Here is a 15,032-nt window from a genome sequence, read left to right as displayed (position 1 = left end):
TTTATCTATAGGGAATTCCAATTAATAGATTGCATGAATCTCAGAAGAGACTTTGAACTTTGAACTTTAAATCATTGTTGAGACTGGGATAGACTGTGAGGACTTTGAAGTTGGACTGAATGCATTTTTCATTATGATATAATTATAAACTTGTGGTGGCCAGGGATTGGAATGTGGTAGTTTGAATATAATTGGCCCCCATAATCTCATAGGGAGTGGCACTGTTAGGAGATGTGACCTTGTTGGAGGAAGCGTGTCACTGAGGAGGCAGGTTTTGAGGTCTCATATATGCTCAAACCATGCCCAGTGTCTCAGTTTACTTTCTGTTGCCTGTGCAAGATTTGGAACTCTCAGGTGCCTCTCCAGCACCCATCTGCCTGCATGCTGCCGTGTCCCACCATAAGGATATCGAACTGAATGAACCACTGAACTCTAAGCCACCCAATCAAAAGTTTTTCTTTGTCGGAGTTGCCGTGATCATGGTGTCTCTTCACAGCAATAGAAACGCTAACTAAGACAGATAATGTATGCAGTACATAATATTAACATGGTAAATACCATTGTTAAGTTCATAGATGCTGATGTTAGCAGAAAACAATGAGGATAGAAAAGGAGGACTCAGGATAAATATCTGCTTACGTTAGATGGAGACTGTGTGCTCTGTGGAGAAGAGCAATGTGGGCAACTCCAGACTGCTCTAGGGACCAATGTCATCATCTCAGCCTTCATCTTTGTAAAAGCTTCTGACAAAACAGCGTGGCCAGGATGCCTGTGATGATCTCACTACTCTCTCTCTCTCTCTCTCTCTCTCTCTCTCTCTCTCTTCTCTCTCTCTCTCTCTCTCTCTCTCTCTCTCTCTCTCTCTCTCTCTCTCTCTCTCTCTGGGCTTCTCTACCACGGGGTTAGGGTATCAGGTACAGAGGTTATGCCTGGAATCACAGACAGGGGCCAAGGATAACCTGCTTCTTATGATTATCTAGTGCCCAGCCAGCAAAAGCTCAGATGAGAGTCAACTCTGGAGTAGAGTCAGTCCCCAGACAGCCACCAGAGAAGAAACTGATGTCAACAGTCCCCATGTCCAGGCTTTAGTGTCTGTTTGCTCCCCACATGCAAACATCATAATAGTCTTGACTGACGTCTAGTTTGACACCAATAAGCTCTTAATTGTCTTTTAATTCAACTTTTCATTTCACTGTTTATCATAAAAATGTTCCCAGTATATGGGGTTGGAGAGATGATTCTGTGGTTAAGAACATTTGTTACTTTTCCAGACAACCTGAGTTCAATCCTCAGCACCCATGTCGGGTGACACACAACCACTTGTAACTCCAGTTCCTGAGCATACATCTATGGCTTTGGGCTCTTGCAGAATGGAACAGCTGGATTGGGTAAAATTTAGATCGTGTGACCCAACAAGAGTTGGTTACCAAAGGTAAATACGTTTTCCTCACACAGATAGGGTAACCCACGTTTATATGACAAGGCTTCTTACCCCATGAAGTGATTTACTAAACACCATGCCTCGTCTCCACTAATTCATAGACTCATTTTTCTTAAAGCAAATAGAGCCTAAAAAGCTACCATGAAATGAAGGATGAACGAGGGTACTTTCGTGATGTCACTTCCTCTGAGAAAATGTCTGACAAAATTGGGATGCAGAGCCCTAGGGACGGGGAGTACAAAGCAATCACCTAAATGATTTTGACAGGAGCGTTATGTGGCCTCTAAAAGCCACCCTCTTAGAACACAGGAGTCTTAATGTCTTGCCTTATGTTCTCGTGTTATCAGTTAGAGTGTCTCGACACACATACTGAAATGGACACTTTGCAAAGATGAAGGGTTTTACTGCCGGAAAAAGAGGCTCGTGTGTCTTAGTCATGCCATGCAGATGCATGCTTTCCCACTTTGATGGGATACATAGCCTCTCCTCTGCCTAAAGTGAATTCTTTCATAGACTAGGCAGTGCTAATTTTTTTTTTTTGAGTCTCAATAAACACCTCAGTGGTTAAGAGGCCCTGGCTGCCCTGCAAAGGACAAGAGTTCAGTGCCAGCACCCACTTGGTGGCTCACACCACCAATAACTCCAGTCCCAAGGGGTCTGACGCCCTCTTCCACCCTCCTCAGGCAATGCACCTGCGTGGTGCACACACTGACACACATACAGGCAAACACCATACACGTAAAATAAAAGTTAAAAAACTTTAAAATCACATTAATTCATTTGTTTTACAATTATGTATTATTTACTTTTATATTTCTTCACATGGCATACATGTGGAAGTCGAAAGGCAGCTTTCCTTTTACCGTGTGACTTCCAAGAATCAAATTGAAGTCTTCATGTGGCAAGCCTCTCCAGCCACTGAGTCATCCCACCAGCCCCATGTGGCATTGCTATTTGCACAGCTACTCTGTGTATGTATTTTTCCTTTAACTTTTGTATTAGGTTTTATTTATTAATGTTGTGTGTATGTGCACCTGTGTGTGCACATGTGTCACAGCACACATGTGGAGGTTGGAGGAAGTTTTCAGGAGCCATCACTCACCATGGAGACCCCCGTGATCAGGCTCAGGTCGTCAGGGGTGGCAGCAGGCCCCCTTACCCACTGAGCCATCTCACCACCCTGTTTGGGAAGAGTTGAGCAGGGCAGTCAAGTTTGATACAAAGCACATGGAGAAATAGTGAGCACTCTTCACAGGAATAAGAGGACTCCACAAACTGCATTGAGAAAAAAAAACCCATTTTATTCACAAGGTACATTTCCAAATCTTCTCCAAGGAAGGGAGGTAGAGAAACTGAGACTTGGTTCACCTTCTCACTGCCAGCACGGTTCATGAACACACCACAGAAAAGGTATTTTCCCAGTGACCCCCCTCAGGACATCACCGCTCATCTCAGCCACCAGATAGGCACCACTGTTTTCAAGTCACACCGTAAAAAGTACCGATTAAACTGCTTTTCTGACCTGCTACATTTTTATATAAAATTCTTTAAAAGAAAAGAAATGAAGAGTATTGGGTTCCCAGACTTCCTGTCTATCAAAGGTGGCTTTAATAGGAGGAAGCCACTCTGTAAACACTTCAAAGGTAACTTCAATTTTATAGTCTGATCTAAAAGTCTTTCCCAGAATTATCATGGACCAATAGGCAGTAGGTGAGAGAGAATATTTAAAATTTCTTATTTTTACTCTTACCCAACCTCTGAAAATATACATGGATAAAACAGCTTGCATACATGTGGGATAGTCTAGAATGAGCAATGATAGAGGCTAAAGGTAAAAATATTTCCCCAATATTTTGCAGATCAAACTATGCTGCGTGATAACTATAAGTCTAGTAATATAGAATCTTTTAAGATGAAGCAGGCTTTAGAATAGTGTGCTGTATGTCCTTCCTCTCCCTTTCTCATAGGTAATGTCTCTCTGGTGCACCATCAGTCACCCTAACTGGAGAGAGAAGACTGTCATATTGAAGACAGAATGGAAGACAGCAATAGGTTGGATCATTGCTTCCATGAATGCTGGAGCTTTCTGGAAAAACATTCTTAACTCTAGGAATTTTCTGTAGGTATCACCTAAAAGACTTTAGAAAATGTTCCACAACTGAGCAAAGGATATTTACACACCATTATCAGACTTCTCCAAGGCCTATGCACTATCAGGAATTTCTATAAAACAGTCCCATTTGCTACATTTAAAAGGGTCCTTGCTGACGATAAAGGTACAAGTTGGACAGACATAGAAACATCTGCAAAGCAACAGACACATGAAGGGAGTATGTAAGAGGGGAGCCAAGCCAGGAAAAGTTAAGGCACCTTCTGCCACTCCCCAACATGACCAAATCAGCCACTTTCCTGTTTTCCATGGGCATACATAGCATAAGAAAGGAGAGAGGGACAGAGGGAGGGTGAGAGAGAGATTGAACTAAAACATGAAGGATAATAAATCTAAGTTGCTGTTGCCTCTTTTGGGAATCATTGTGGGGACAGGAAGCTAACACTAACTCTTGCTAATGTGCAGTGTATGGTGACCATGTCCACCGGTCAGCATCAGGGTGACATTTAACCACCATTGCTGCACCATCTTGACAGAACAGCTAAATTAGAACTCACCTTGAAAATAGAAATCAAAAGAGGTGACAGAGCAATGTGTAAGTGTTTACTTCACCAAATTCAGGCACCCAGGAGGGTACTTCCGGGGGAGGGCAGGAACCTGGGGTCTTAAGACTGCCAAGATCCACATGAGAACACAGGTACCAGCTTGGAGTCTTCCGTGCAACAGCTCAATATCCATGTTCATGGTACATCACCTTTTCATCCTAACCTAACGATGACAAGGCAACACCCTTTCTGTGATCTTGAAGCCATTCGGTTCTTGCAACTGCACTGTAAGACAACAACCCCTTGCTTCCTGAATGCTGAGCTGCCTCCTGAGGCTAAAACCCTTTCCAATAGATCCTTTGCAGTGGAAAAAATATCACTATTTTCTCTTAGTTTTTTTTTTTCAGTTACATTTTTTCTCTATTCCATATTTTTTTTTCTTTCTATTACTGTACAGAGAAATCCAGAATTCTGTGAACACAGTTTTCTCTGCTTTGGACTAAGTCCCATCACTTGGCCTTTACTGTTAATGACATGAAACATACATATGAAAGTGACAGGAACCTGGAGGAAATCTAGTTACACAGAGGCTAGAAGAAGCACGAACTATATTTGGATATTATACCATTACTCTCGGGCAACTCTGCCTCACTGGTTGAATCCCAAGAGTTTCAACTGAAAAGCGAAACCAGGAAGGTTTTGAACACATGAGTGAGACTGAAAGTCGTGGTCAGATGAGCAACCATAAAATCTAATTCCTCGCTTGTGGCCTAACAAGTGAGAGTCAAGGGCTTTGGCTTTTACTCAAGTGCTCACAATATTATAACTCACTTCAATATGCCTGTTCCTCTGTGTTAAAGGAAGAAGAAACTACAAATGTCAGCAACAGAGAGAAAACCCAAACAAGGAAGCAGAAGCGTGTTCCTTCCTTGTTGCAATGAGGTTAGAAGTGTGAAGAACGGTTCCATTCGTGTGCACGCGTCAATCATTCATCTCTGGGAGGTATGTGAAAAGGTCAAATGGCACATTAAGGCCGAGAGAAAGGCAGATACTATTCATATTCTTGTGTTTGTGTGCATGCACATGTGTGTGTGTGCCTGGGTGTGTGAGGGATGTCTACAAATTTGAGACCCTCCCACTTATCAAACAGGAACTGTATAGGGCTGAGAATAAACCCTGTGGCCTCACACTTAGTTGTACACGCTCTGGACTTCAGAAGTCCGTGGTTTCAAAGAAAACAGAGGAACTGTGGGACATCTGCTCTCTCCCTAGCGTCAGGGACTCAGAAAGCTCGTCTGTGTGCAGTGAGACATCTGCTCCTCATGATTGTATGCAACTGGGTCAAGGTGATCAGACTCTGCCATGGGGCACCCAGATGAGCAAGTGCAAGCTCAGGTACTTGAGATCGTAAGGTGAAGGCCCTCAGTGCACCGGTGACTGTTTTTCTCATTAGATCTCTCCTGACAAGGGTTTGCCAGCAAAAATTCAACAAAGTTGATACTTTTTAAAAACAGAAATTTAAACTGTAGATTGGTTTCTCAGCAAAGAAGAGCAAAGGGCACTCCCTGAACATCTTCCATTTTGAGAATTTTCTCTACCTTTATTAAGATGTATTTCCTAATTATTTGTAGGTATATGGTCCCATTTGCATGCAGCATCCATGGAGGGCAGACAAGGACACCAGCTCACCTGGACCTAGAACGACACCAGCTATGCACAAGGACGTGTGTGTCGGAAACTGGACTCAGGTCCTTTGCAGGGGCAGTCAGAACTCTTAAGGGCTGAGAAGGCCCTCCATCTGCTCCCTCCCTTTGATGAAGTCATAAAAGTGAGCAATCTAGTTTAGGCACACAATTTTGATATACTTTTGTAAAGCATTTTATGGTGGTGAGCACACGGATCCAGGGGTCATCTTTCATGAAAAGGGCTTTCAGGCACAAGCTTTATTTCTGGTGGGATGACTTACTCTTCACCTGGCATAATCCTTACTTAAGTGTGATTGAACCAAATAACAGCCATTCTTGCTCAGAGACTTGAGAACCAAAGCAGTTCTCGAGTTGCAGTTGACTAAAATGAAAATTCCCGCCGGGTGCACATTTGTAGTCTCTGCATCCTTTCCCCCATGAAGCAATCTTATTTTTGTCTCTGTCTCTGTGTCTGTCTGTCTCTCTCTGTGTCTCTCTCTTTCCTTTCCTCTCTCATATATGAATTTCCATGCATGCATACATATACACATTTACAGCATTGGCCTAATTGTTGGTAGAGAGGGGTGCCATCTCTTGGCAGATGCTCTGAAGTCAATTCAATGTTTTCTATTGACTATGCCCATCATAACCCAAATCCCTTCTGTCTGAAAGTTAAAGGTCAAATACATTAAATAATGGAACAGGCCCAGAGCTGAAGGCCTTAATTTCAAGAAGTAGAATTTAATAATTCCCATCCTCTTAAAGGTAATAGAGTACTCCAGAAGGTTCTAAGGGTGATTCTGGAGTGGTTTCTATGTAGAAACACATATTTTGCTAAAAATAATGTTAAACACACACACATAGTTATATATACATACCCCGAGAGACACCCATTCAGCCACACCTACCTCTTGCTTAGCTACATCATCTAATCAAACACACATAAAGTTACGTATATGACATATGCACCTATGAATTGTCACTATAAAATAATGGAAGGTTGCAGCAATGCTGTTCATGCCATGAACATTACACCTGTGTCTTAAAGAGCAAATGGCACAAACTTTTCTGTTGGTCTAACCTGGGGTTTCTTAATTTCCACACTACTATCGTTTCTCTGGGCCATTCTCTACAGCAAGTGGCCGATCCATTGCTGCTGGACCACCATCCATGGCTGTTCCTACTGCATGCAGCTAGCATTCTTGGTCATAACAAGAAAATGTCCCCAGGTGTTGGCTTATGGCCCCTGAGAGGGAAGGGCAGTCATCGTGGGTGAAAGCACAGCTCTACCTGACGGTGTTGACCATTTCTGCTCTGCAGCTCAGATGCCAGGTAGACTAGTTTTACAGCTTGTGACGAAACCCCAGACTCTACGTGGACCTGCCGCGAGCGTTCAGACTCCCAGATAGCCTTCTCCATGAGCTGGGGTGTGTGGATTTTATGAGCTTCTTGCTTAGATTCTGACCAATTCCTAAATACATTCATCTGAATGCACATTTAACTAATCTTTATATGTGTTTTCCTAGGCCTTTTATACTTTTAATAAAGTCTATTGGTAGAAATTCATTCTTTCTTAGGTAATTATTAAATAATAGTCCCTCAAAACAGGGATTATATTATGTGTTGGACAGACAGGACTAACACATTTAACACTGCCTTCCTGTTAGCCTGATGCTACCACACAAGATGGATCACCAGGTCAGCCTGCACAGTGGTGAACTTCCCAAACCTTTCATTCTCTAAACATCAGCACAACCCGTCTCTGTTCAGATGCTAATCTCTAGAGTAACCTGGATATCTGATCCCATTTGGCAATGTGCAACTCTTCCATAACTTAGATAACTTGTAAATTAGCGTTCATTGTAAAGCCCCCTGTTTTCATAGACGTGGTCAATATATTAACTTCATACCTTCAAGGTGAAGTAGAGCTTGTGGGTCAGTTTTACCTACACCATGACAACACTTGAAAGAATAAACATGAGTTTTCACAGCTCCTTGGAGCCTAACAACCACAGATGATGTCCCTGCGTGTCCCTTACTTACAGTAGACACATTTGGCCGTGGAGTTCCCTTGTGTCAAAGCAGCTGTACCAAGCTGCGCCAGCAGCTGCGCCTGCCACTGAGAAAATACAGAGCTAGTGGTTCCTAACTGCTCATTTGCATGAACCAGGTCCCTGGTCACTATGCTCAGCACAAGACCCATTCATGAGATTTGGGGGGTGGGGGAGGCAGAATGAATAAGACAGCAGTTTTCATCCTGGATTATGTTTTTGAGGGTAAACCTTGCACCCTGTGCTGGCATGCAAACTGACAGTAACTGCTATGCCAGCTCAACTTATGTCAACATGATATGGATTTCATACGACGTCTCTGTAGCACTTCACGCTGGTTATAGACACCAGGCCACGCATGCTCGGTTTTGACAATGACATGAAAATAATCTTTGGTTACTTTGTATAGTGTGTCAGAGCACATGTGTTTATACTCATGTGTACATGCACACACATCATCTTGAAAGGGAATATTCATGTGTATGTACTCATGAGTTACCTTAAAGGAAAATATTCACGTTAAAGAGAAAAGGGCCCTGCCTTCTGGTCTGTCAGCCTCAGAGACTAAGTTCTTACTTCACCTCTCGTTAAATGAAGACACTTTTGCCCCTTTGCAAGTGAATAAAGCAATTATGTGCAGAGTGATTTGGGGAAAATACCAGCATTGGAGTCTATGGGTTGATGTAACAGGAACCTAAAGTTGAGCTTCTCTCTCAGCATCTGGAGCGAGGAAGCGTCTCCTGTTATCTAGACTGTCAATCAAAGTAATCAAAGATTATTCTCATGTTTCTGTCAGAGCTGAGTCATGGCCTGGTGGCTGTAACCAGTCTAAAGTCAACAGAGCTTCATACTAAATAGACCAAACCAAAGAGGCAAGAAGCAATTCTTACTTAAAACTGTACTAGCGGAGGGGACTATAGCCAACATAGACTTGTTTTAACAAATCACAAAAATCAGCAGGAAGGATTTTGTAAGTCTACCCCATCACCCACCCACAGTCCTAAACAGGACAAAAATAAATAATAATTTTTAAAAACCTACAGTTCTAATGCCAGTCTCAATAAGACAGGTCTTTTAAAATGACTACGATGCCACAGCATATTGACTGTCAGCAGTACCCCCGGCATCTCCCACATGCTGTCACGATGAGCCCCTTGGCCTCAGCAATCAGAGTTCATCTGCTCCTTGAATCTCGTCTTCTAGATCTGAACCACAGACACGTCATCTGTGGGCATCACCTCCTTGGAATCCCAGTTGTAAGTCCACGACACACTATAAAATCTTCCCCCAGAACATTTTACTTCAACATCAAACGCAAAGTTTTGCTTGGGTTTTTGTTTGGTTCCTATCATGCCGATCCATGACACACTTTGGCCACTCCTTTTGGAAGTCATATAGAAAACCTAGCAAAAATATTCCCCAGCCCAGTTCTTTCTTCTTCTGGTCCCTAGGAAGTGGGCTCAAGTGATGGCTCCTCACATGGGTCTAGCTGCATCCTCAGTGCACCAATTTTGTGAAGGTACCAGAGTTGGAGAAATTCCTCAGGCATGGCGTGGAAGCCCGAGTAGGGCAAGACATTGTCGTAGTAGTGGTGACTAATGGGCTCCTCGTGCATATTTGCGGAGAAGGGCCAGAAGCCGTAGATGGCCACATCTTCACAGAGGCCCAAGGCTGCGCTGACCAGAAACAGTCCTGTAGACAGGCGCTTGGCATGGATTCCCCTGCTCTTCCAGAACTTTCCAATGCTCCGCAGAAAGTTGGGGTTAGCAAAAAGCACTGTTTGATTGGCACCAACGTCTTTCAGTGTGTAATATACACGGAGAGACGGCTCTGTTCCTGTCTTCATAGAAAAAGCAGGCATGTAGATATAGCTATGGTTATAGATCTTCATGCTGTCCACAAATGTCTTTCTGGACCAGAGCAGGTTTTGAAACCTATGGAAAATAAAAGACTCAATCAGACCTCAGAAACACAGACACATCAAAGCCCAGTCACCCTGTCATCTGACGGTTGAAGTTATCAAACAGAACACACACACAACACTTCGCCTGAAACTTCATTAGATACCCCAACTGATCAAATACTCCTACCATGAACTCATCAACATTCCTTAATGAAGTTCTCCTAGGCCAACATCAACTGTGTATTTTGTTATCACCTGGAATGGAAAGTGACTTAAGATTTGTGGCTTTGTCAAGACTGCTGATTAGGGTGGTGTCAGTGGCAAAAACAAAACTGGTTTCCTCACCAGAAGATTAAAAAGAATCACTTTTAAGACAACTTTTCCCATCAAAATCCCATGTTCTATAAGTCTTTAGTTGGCCAATGCTCTAACTGTAAGTACACAGGAAAACTGAGGCCTGTTACTGTTGTAGCTCCATGCAGAGAGCTGCCCACACCCTTCTCTGGTGAATTCTGAATTCTGCTTGTCTCTGCTCATCCACAGCCACCTGTAGAGAGAATCTCTGATTCAAATGAATGCAACTAAAATGTATGGAAGACCTCTTATGTGCCAAACACAAGAGAAAGACAATTAATAGCATATTTGTGACCTCACTTAACCTTTTATTAACCTTACATGAGCATGTGTTTATGGACATACTGTACATTGTGGGGGTCAGAGGTCAACCTCAGGTGTTGATCCTCACCTTCCACCTTGATTTTGAGATAGCTTTTCTCGGTTTTGTTGTTTCCCATTGTGTAAGCCAAGCCAGCAACCCCCAAAGCTTCTAGGGATCCTCTTGTCTCTGTTCCTCATCTCACTATGGGAGCTCTGGGATTATGGATGCTTGGTACTGTTCCCAGTTTTATGTGGGTTCTGGAAATTTAAACTTGGGTCCTCATATTTGCACTCTTTACTTCACCATCGTCTCAGGTGAATGCCTCTTTTTAAAAAATTTATTTACTCTTCTCTCATATAGTACATCCTGACTACAGTTTTCCCTCCTTGCACTTCTCCCAGCTCCTCTCCCAACCTTCCTTCTCTCCCAGATCCACTCCTCTGTTGTCCTTCATAAAAAGGCAGACCTCCCAGCGACATCAGATGAACATGGCATGACACGTTACAGTAAGACAAGGCACAAACCCTCATATCAAAATGCCTGTGTTTTAAGTCAAGAAATTCAAGTCTGGTTAAGGAACCAGCAGTGTAACAAACAAAACAAAGTGTTCCAAAAGCCACACTCGATAGATCTACAAAGTGCCTTAGAATGCAGAAGGCAAACAAATCAGCAATATTTGGAGGAGAGAGGGATATCAGAGAAAGCTAGAGAATGGATAACCCTTCAAGAGATGTTGCTAGGGAAACAAGAAGAGACAAGGAGCATAAAGGAAGCTACATAGGCAGAAGCACATAAAGTGCTGTAAAATTAGGAAGGCTAGGTGTTCCTGGAATGTGGAAGATGGGTGTGGTTCTGACTGTGGCTGGAAATGTGGCATGTTGTAAAATATCTTCCATATCTCTAACACGTTGATCTTCCTGTCACCCTGTGGTGGGGGCCGCTCATGCCCCAGTGACTGATTACAGTGTGCATCACACTGCCTGGCTGCCAAAGGTTGAAGAGATACACTTAGGAAGTAAGAGGCTAGCAGCTGGGAGCCCAGATAAGACACTGTGGATGTGGGGTTAGCAAACAAAAAAGCAAGGGGCAGGAGGGAAGGAAGAGGAGGAGAGGGGAGGGGTAGAAAGGAAAGTGAGCAGAGAAGTGTGATGAAGTAGTTTGGGACTTCTTAGGAAGTCAGTTGTCCTTCTCAGGTTCTCTGTGGGTGGAGCAGCAGCATCTGTGAACAGGGTGAATCCATAGCTGGTAGAGGCAAGTCAGGCTTGCACACATGCGGCATTCACGGTGAAGACACAATTTCAAAGCACTGTGACAATCATGGTTCTTTATCTCCCAAGAACAGAAGGGATGCTGTTCAAGTCCAGAAGGATGACCCCTCCTCCACATGTCCTTGACCCAGAAGCCGCATGAACCACTTCCCCGTGGCACCAGCCAAGGGAGAAGCGATAAGAGTGTTTCCAGGTAGTCACTTACCTTAGAGCAGTGGTTCTCAGCCTTCCTAATGCTGTGACCCTTTAACACGGTTCCTCATGTTGTAGTGATCCCCCAGCCATAGAATTATTTTTCTTACTACCTTATAGCTGTAATTTTGCTACGGTTATGAGTCATAATGTTTATATCTGATATACAAGATATCTGATATTTGATTCTCACAGGCGAAGAATCACTGCCATAAAGCAATCCAAGGAAGCACAGCCAATCATTCTCCAGAGTGCTGCCATCCTCTCCCGCACAAATTCCCACCTCAGGACACTGGCTCACCTCAGCAATGCTATCACGTCTTGTCTTGCCCGCCATATCTTCACCCTTTCTAAAATCATAGATGCCTTCCTAATGACGTAGAAACAACACACAGAGGACCTAACTGAACTGTACTTTGGCTTGAATAATCTACAGAGTTCGCTGGTACCCCATCATCTGGAGCTCCGGACCACTGGTGGGCTTTTACATTTATCATTCTGAGTCTGTGAAATGCAATCACTTAGAAGAGGCAATGGGTAATCATCGTTGTCAGTTTGAATGGGTTTATAGTCAGCATGTAAACACATTTCTGTGCGCATCTATGAAGGTGTTTCCAGAAAGGTTTGTGTAAGCAGGGAAGACTCACCCTGAATGTGGGCAACACCAGTTCATGGACTTAAGCCACTGGCTGAATAAGAGAGGGAGAGCAAGCAATCCCAGCATCCATCTCTCTTTGCTGCCATGCTGATTCCACTATGACGGGCAAACCCTTCCTGAGGTTGCTCATTCCGGGAATGTTTTCACAGCAATCAAGAGAACTGTATGTGAATGAAGGTGAGCTGGATGTGAGGTGCCTCCACCTGTCTGTCAGTGTCTCGTTCTGCATCTTTGACTGCATTCTCTTATCCTCAGCACCTCAGGACCAGCTCTGTGCCTCTTCCCAGAGGCCCGTGATCTGAGGTGGATTTTCTGACTCTCGCCTTCCCCTTCCCCACCTCTAGGGAGTCAGTCCCTCCGGCTTCTAGACACAGGAACTGCTCCATCGGCTTTATTGACCAGGATTTGGCAGTACAAAATGTGTTTATTCTAAATGTACAATGCAATCTTGCTGCGTGGATACATGTGAAGTGATTACTACAACAGGCTAGAATTTAATTAAAAAATAATTCTTCTTGATATACCCACCCTGAGAGTTATATTCTGTCTCTCCTTCCACAATCTTTCTGATTTACTATACAGTGGCTCCCATTCCCCAGCATTCTGCTCCCCTGGGGAACCGATTATCTGTATCCATAGTGGGGTGCGTTGTCATGGGGAATCACAGGAGCTGTCCATAATGTCCATAACACCAGAACATCTGGTTTGACTTCTATCTCCAAACTGATTACTTCGGATGGGGACTGTCATTTCTCTTTGACTTTCAACTCTGAAAATGAGCACCATCTTGAATTTACTACAGTCTTAATTTTCTTCACGTTATCTGTATTTATATTTTGGGATTTATCATTATCCCATTCTTTCAGTAGTAACCTTAATTAAGAACTCAATTCAGAGCGGGATAGTGCGGGCAAGAAACAGTGAAGCCCGCACTGAGAGCAGATTGCCCCGCTACAATTAAATCAAACCCAATAGATAGCATCAATAAGAGGAGATGGGCAGACGCCAAGGCAAGAATTCACCCAACAATCTGAAAAACAACATGAAAACACCAGAACCCAATGATCTTACAACACAAGGACTTGAACACCCTAACACAGGAGAAGAGGAAAAAACTGACTTTTTGAAAGCAATAGAGTCCCTTAAACAACATGTAAAAAACGCCCTCATAGAAATGGATGAGAAGTACAACAAAAAGTTTGAAGAAATGAGTAAATACGTAAATGATACCCTGGGAAGCCAAGAAAAAACGATCAAACAGGTAATGGAAACAGTCCAAGAATTGAAAACTGAAATGAAAGCAAAGAAGAAAACACAAACTGAGGACCAGTTGGATATGGCAAATATAGGTCAACGAGCAGAGACTACAGAAACAAGCATAATCAACAGAATACAAGAGATAGAATAAAGAATCTCAGATTCTGAAGACACCATAGAGAAAATAAACGGACTGATCAAAGAAAACACCAAAACCAACAAATTCTCATCACAAAACATTCAGGAAATATGGGACACAATAAAAAGACCAAACCTAAGAATAATAGGGATAGAAGAAGGAGAAGAGGCACAACTCAAAGGTCCAGAAAATATTTTTAACAAAATTATGGAAGAAAACTTTCCCAACATAAAGAAAGATATTCCTTTGAATATTCAAGAAGCATACAGAACACCAAACAGACTGGATCAAAAAAAAAGTCCCCTCACCATATAATAATCAAAACACAAAATGTACAGATTAAAGAAAGAATATTAAGAGCTGCAAAGGAAAAAGGCCAAGTAACTTATAAAAGTAAACCGATCAGACTTACACCTGACTTCTCTATGGAAACCATGAAAGCCAGAAGGTCCTGGATAGAGGTACTACAGAAACTAAGAGACCATGAATGCAAACCCAAACTACTATAACCAGCCAAGCTATCGTTCACTATCAATGGAGAAAACAAGACATTCCTGGATAAGAACAAATTTAAACAATACGTTGCCACAAATCCAGCCCTACAGAAAGTAATAGAAGGAAAATCACAACCCAAGGAATCCAACATTGCCAACACTGCCTACAATAACCCAGGCATCTAGCGACCCTTCAACAGCACAACTCAAAGAAGGGAGACACACAAACTCTTCTACCAAAAGCAATAAGAATAACCGGAGTTAACAACCACTGGTCATTAATATCACTTAATATTAATGGTCTCAGTTCACCAATAAAAAGGCACAGGCTAAGAGATTGGATACGAAAACAGGATCCAATAGTCTGCTGTTTACAAGAAACTCATCTCAACCACAAAGACAGGCATCTACTCAGAGTAAAGGGATGGGAAAAGGTTTTTCAAGCAAATGGTCCTAAGAAAAAAGCAGGTGTGGCCATACTAATTTCTAACAAAATGGACTTCAAACTAAAATCAATCAGAAGAGATCGAGATGGACACTTTATACTCATAACAGGAACAATTCAGCAGGATGAAGTCTCAATCCTGAATATCTATGCCCCTAATATAAAAGCACCCACTTATGTAAAAGA

General features: G+C 42.8%; 1 protein-coding gene across 1 annotated transcript in view; it reads right to left on the bottom strand.

The window, feature by feature from the left end:
• Window positions 1–2,733: 2,733 nt before the first annotated feature.
• Window positions 2,734–15,032, bottom strand: part of St8sia1 (ST8 alpha-N-acetyl-neuraminide alpha-2,8-sialyltransferase 1) — a 152,711-nt gene continuing 140,412 nt past the window's right edge. The window contains exon 5 of the mRNA XM_057787739.1: window positions 2,734–9,766. Within this exon, the coding sequence (XP_057643722.1) occupies window positions 9,280–9,766 (487 nt within the window). The 3' untranslated portion in view covers window positions 2,734–9,279. The remainder of the gene's footprint in view (window positions 9,767–15,032) is intronic.

Source organism: Chionomys nivalis, chromosome 1 (assembly GCF_950005125.1).
Source record: "Chionomys nivalis chromosome 1, mChiNiv1.1, whole genome shotgun sequence".
Taxonomy (NCBI): domain Eukaryota; kingdom Metazoa; phylum Chordata; class Mammalia; order Rodentia; family Cricetidae; genus Chionomys; species Chionomys nivalis.
The sequence above is the reverse complement of the archived record's forward strand: the minus strand, read 5'-3'. Positions and strand labels throughout refer to the sequence as shown.